General features: G+C 45.7%; 1 protein-coding gene across 1 annotated transcript in view; it reads right to left on the bottom strand.

The window, feature by feature from the left end:
- Positions 1–245: 245 nt before the first annotated feature.
- LOC106582138 (synaptotagmin-like protein 5) overlaps positions 246–5,496 on the bottom strand; it is a 70,054-nt gene continuing 64,803 nt past the window's right edge. The window contains exons 10-17 of the mRNA XM_014164908.3: positions 5,287–5,355; positions 4,583–4,761; positions 3,911–4,013; positions 3,428–3,589; positions 3,221–3,329; positions 2,966–3,101; positions 2,404–2,612; positions 246–2,263 (exon numbers count right to left, since the gene is read on the bottom strand). Of these exons, the coding sequence (XP_014020383.1) occupies positions 2,121–2,263; positions 2,404–2,612; positions 2,966–3,101; positions 3,221–3,329; positions 3,428–3,589; positions 3,911–4,013; positions 4,583–4,761; positions 5,287–5,355 (1,110 nt within the window). The 3' untranslated portion in view covers positions 246–2,120. The remainder of the gene's footprint in view (positions 2,264–2,403; positions 2,613–2,965; positions 3,102–3,220; positions 3,330–3,427; positions 3,590–3,910; positions 4,014–4,582; positions 4,762–5,286; positions 5,356–5,496) is intronic.

Genomic DNA, 5,496 nt, shown 5'->3' with positions numbered 1-5,496 from the left:
GTGACCTCGTCCTTCTGTCGTTACAGTTACAACCAGAACTATGTTTTACGACAGTCTAGTTTGTCTTTTGTAATGTAGTTTGTCTTTTGTAACGACAGAAAAAGTTTCATACATTTACCCTCAGGATAGATGGGGGCTGTGTGAATGCAAATACAAACACGTGCACGCACACACTGACCCGGTCAGACACGCACAGTTACATTCTGCACAGAAAGTCTGTTTTAAACATACATAGAGATCTGATCTGCGGTCTGATATGTGTGGTTTATTACTTCAAAATATACTGATTACACATTGCAACCAAAAGAAGAGATGGATTCAGTCACATTCCAAAGTAAATTCAATCTAGTTTTGAAATGAGAGGACATTAAAACAGAGACCGTAACATGCTGTTAGACACGTCTAGTGTTTCTTCAGTAGCAGCAGGGTATTGCGCACAACTCATCTATACAGTAAATGCCATTTTAATAGTACCATTAGTATTATGCACTTTTCAATGGTTGTTGAGCATAACAGAATCTCAGACAATGGCGAATGTGCAGACTTGTCATTCCACTGAAAGAATGGCACCACATATGACTTTATACAGAGACATAGTCTGCGGTCAAAAGGTACCCTATTCTATTTCCATTTCTTTTCATTTAGCAGAGTGACTTACAGGAGCAATTAGGGTTAAGTGCCTTGCTCAAGGGGACATCGACAGATTCTTCACCTAGTCAGCTCGGCGATTCGAACCGGCGACCTTTGATTACTGGCCCATTCCCTTTATAGTGCTCTACAAGTGCACTTTAAAGGGAAAAGGTTACCATTTGGGACGCATGCCAAGACACCGGAACCCTTTACGGGGGGATACCAGAAGTGTTATTACTCATCCAGGGAGGTTGCAAGGACAGACGGGTCACAGTGGCTTGAGTTACAGGGACAGACACTCTAACGGATGTGCTCTATTCAATGAGTCACAGACAGAGGGTGGACTGGACACTGACTCATCATGGAACATGCAATCCTCCTCCCATCTCCGAAAAGACTCCTGGGGCAAAACGTTTCCAGTGTTGCAGATAGAACTGCCCTGACTCTATTCCACATTTGACACAATACATTTTGATAGATCTCTGGTTAGATTTCCGCCTTAATCTGTTTCCACACAAAGTTAGGTCCAAAAACATCTGTTGATGAAGTGAGTATTATTTGTGCTGTTCTACTCTTAATATGTGCTTTATCAAGACAACAGTAAAACTATTGGTGTGTTCAGGATCAGTTACAATGCAATTGTGCAACAATTTGAAATGGGTGATTATCAGTTCAGAATGTTGCAATATACAATTATTGCATGAAACATCGCAGTCTTGAACATACCCTAATTGTCATTGTACAGTATTCTATTGGAATGTTTAAACCTCCTCAGCAATGCAACAAACCCAAAGTGCCTTTGGAGTAGTTACCTTATGAGAGTAGGTAGAGGCTATCCTGAACCACTGATACAGGGTCAGATATGTTAACTTCCCCCTAATGGTTATAGTTAGGAGCAGGTCAAGGCAATCTGATCCTAGATCTGGGAATAAGGACAACTTCTAACTCGTGGTCTCATCACAGGGAGAGGAGAGTGTTGTAAATAAACTACAGAGACAAGGACAGGTTCCCCCACACAGCCATAATGTGTGTGCATAGTGGAAACCAGGAGTCAGATCAGATCATACAATGGCTCGTGCTTGTTCATTATGTTACATGTATGTCATAATGTACAGCGGTAGTAGTAGTAGTAGTAGTAGTAGTTCTTGTAGTAGCAGTGCTGGATGCTTTGGAGGGCAGGGTATGGCCATGTGTGTGTAAGGCATGACTGGTTGTCCACATAACCAGGTAGAGGGCCACGGACCCCAGTGCAGGATCAGGGTGGCTCAGTGGTTAGGGTTCAAAGGTCAGGAAGTGGGGTGATGTCATCAGCTCTTTATTGCGGGGATAGAGCAAGGCCATGGAGCACTCTCAACCACTGTCCTTCTCTTTCTTCAGTTTTTTTTATTTCCCTCTTTTTTTAACTTCCACTTTTTCTCCCCTCTCTGACATCTTTATCTGTTTCCCTCTGTCTTTCCAACTGCCTCTCTTTCTCCCTCCCTCCCTCCATCTCATGTGTTGTGCTTGCACATGCTGGACCTCAGCATCAGTGTACACTCCTGGGGGACCTCTGGGTTGTCAATCATGCGTTGCCATAGCCGCTGTTCCTCTCCGTATGAGTCCATCCAGTCCACCTGGTTCCCATAGCTCTGGTCTGGAGGGAGACAATAGATCATCACTATCTGTTGTATACACTCCATATCCCTACAGTGATATTATGCTGACTGAATATGCTACAAATCACCTTAAACCTCTGAGAGGAGAAAGAGAAAATAATTGAAAAGACAGACAGACCTGTCCCTCCGTTGAGTCGGACTCCCCCCAGGAAGACGTTGCTGGCTAGAGCCTCCTTGTCCCAGACGGTGAGCTCCAGACACACGTTGTTCAGGTCTCCGGCCTGCAGGCCACAGTAGGTAAAGGTGTGGTTCCACTGGGGGTTGACCGTGCGACGTAACACTGCCGTCTTGTGCTTGGTGGACTTACTGTTGTCAGGGAGCAGGTACCTGAACAGATGGGGAGACGGGAAACACAAAACTGTCAGAGGAATATTTAACTAGCCAAGTCAGTTAAGAACAAATTCTTATTTACAATGACGGCCTACCCCGGCCAAACCTGGACGACGCTGGGCCAGTTGTGCGCCGCCCTATGGGACTCCCAGTCACAGCTGGTTGTGATACAGCCTGGAATCGAACCAGGGTCTGTAGTGACACCTCTAGCACTGAGATGCAGTGCCTTAGACCGCTGCGCCACTCGAGACCCATTGAATAGGAAGAAGGTAGATAGTAGGTCCTAGAAATGTAGGCTGATTGAAATAAATGGGTCTCTACATGAAACTAAATGGGTGCACCCGTCTCACCCTTTCACAAAGGGGTCCGAGGTGCCTCCAGACTTGACAGCGGTCAGGTTCTTGGCCTCCTTGACCAGCAGCTCCACCATTCCTCCTTTGGGCAGCTTGATGCTGGTCTTCTTTCCTTTCAGAAAGCCTTTCTTCACTGAGAGGAGGAGAGGACGAAAGGCTTCTGTTTATCAACATCTTTAGTCAATTAGTTGAATCAGGTGTGTTAGTGCTGGGCTGGGGGCAGGTAAAACAGAGGGGGTAATTGTGGAGTACCTTGAACCTGGTCCAGGGGTAGCATAAGGTTCTTCTCTGCAGGGATGTACTTAAGAACGACGGTTAGCTCCCCTTTATACTGGAGCGTGGAGTCCATTCTACTGTCCAGCTGCACATAGAACAAACATACTGTACTTACAGCATTTACCACTTACATACAGTATAAATCCACACATGTACGCTATTGTCCATCTACACATAGGATACCTTGGGTTGCAGAGAGTACCACTCCTCCATGTTAGTGTCAAACTCCCAGGAGTCAAAGGTCAGCTCCACCTCACCAAGGAAGCTGTTGTGACCGAAGCGGTCGTGGTGCCACACAGACAGCTGCAATGTCCGCGTCTCCAACTGGGAGTGGCTGATCACATACTACACAGCACAGCACAGGTGAGAGAGACGGATGGAGAGTAGGACTGAGTACCAAAACTAATTTCCTGCCGATGCTCATACAGGAATAAAACCCTCACAGCAGGGCCTTGATGAAGGCTGAAACACTAGGTATGGTGGTGCAGGTTAATGAAAGCTTCATTTCTTTAAATATGAACACCTGCTGCCTGACACTACTATTGACACACACTCTTTCTTCAGGCAACGATACACATTCTCATGATCACAAAAACAAAACTCATTACATTTTACTGTCTCCCAAGCTATACACATTTTCATACGTGCACACAAACACTCCCTTACCCTAAGGTTCTCATTGAACACAGGGTTGATTGTGTTGGTCTTGATGCTGGTCTTCCTCTTGCTCTGGCGAGACTTGTCTGGGAGAAGGTAAGCCTTCACATAGCTGCCAATGGAAGATACAGTCATTCAGCCATACTCCAGAGGAGGACATGTATGCAGGGATCCATATGATCACCCCAGGGCTTCACTAAGGTTACTCTATCATACCATGACTGTCACAGTCATTGTGGGTCATGATGAGTTCACACTTCAGTCATGGATTGGTTCTAGTTGAGCTGATGGTCAGTGACTGTGCTGTTAGAGGTGTGTGTTCTTTTTTAAGTGTGAACATGTGATAATTTAGTGTGTGTGTTTGTGTAAGCATACACTCTTAGAAAAAAGGATTCCAAAAGGGTTCTGTGGCTGTCCCCATAGGAGAACCCTTTTTGGTACCATGTAAGACCCTTTTTGGCTCCAGGTAGAACTCTATTTGGTTCTATGTAGAACCATCTGTGGAAAGGGATCTACATGGAACCCAAAAGTGTTCTACTAGGAACAAAAAGGGTTCTATCTGGAACCAAAAGGGGTTCTTTAAAGGCTTCTCCTGTGGGGACAGCCAAAGAACCCTTTTTGGTTCTAGATAGCACCTTTTCTTCTTAGAGTGTAGGTTCTCCAGTGTGTGTGTGCCCTTACGCGTCTGTGCATTGCTTCCTCTCATCCCCAGTTGCCAGATTGCGACACTCCTTCACCAGAACATTGAGAGCGCCTGTCTTATAGCTGTAGCTGATGTTCAACAGCAGCTCCCCACTCACGTTGGCGTTGCCATAGTCACCGGTCTCACTGTACATACTCATCATACTGTTCAGACTGCTCTGTGAGGAGAAGAGAGGGTGAGAGGGGGCAAGAGAAGGGGAGAAAGGGTAGATAGAATAGAGAGAGAAAATAGAGGAGATGGGTAGTGAGAGATCAAGTGAGGGGTACGAGACAGCAAAATTAGTAAAATAGTGTAATAGAGGAGATGGGAGAGGAAAAGAACAGAATGGAGAAAAGAGAAGTAGAGAATCAGAACAGATGAGGAAGAGAAAAGAGGACAGTCAAAGCAGGGGGAAATTTTAAAAGAAGTAGAGGGAAAAGGAGGAGAGAGTAAGACAGATGTAGGCCTGGATAGCCTTTAGTCTTTCTGAAGGTAAAAATGCAGAATGGACAGATTGCGTCATTTGATGTGAGATGTATCTGGCAGGTGAATGTAATATCCTAATGATGATCTAATTTATGTCAGAATGAGCCCGTATGAGTGGCAGCGATTGGAGCATAGCGGTACAGCTTGGTGGAAATATATTCACAATAAGTGGGGCGCACACATGTAAGCATGCACACACAAGGAGGCAAGGACTCACAGTCTCTGCGTCCGAGTCGCCAGGGAGACTGAGGTAGCCCCATTTTCTCTCTGAGCCAGGAGTAGAAGACTAGCAGCCAGAGGAAGAATAGACCCAGAGCCAGCAGTGGGAAGAGGAGACGGAGAAAGGAGGGAGAGAGGAGGGAAGAGAGGTGATACATGTGAAAATGTAAATAGGACAGAGACAAGAGGAAAGACCCTAAGTACAAGA

Source organism: Salmo salar, chromosome 21 (assembly GCF_965601325.2).
Source record: "Salmo salar chromosome 21, fSalSal1, whole genome shotgun sequence".
Lineage (NCBI taxonomy): Eukaryota > Metazoa > Chordata > Actinopteri > Salmoniformes > Salmonidae > Salmo > Salmo salar.
This window is presented reverse-complemented; position numbering and strand designations above follow the sequence as displayed.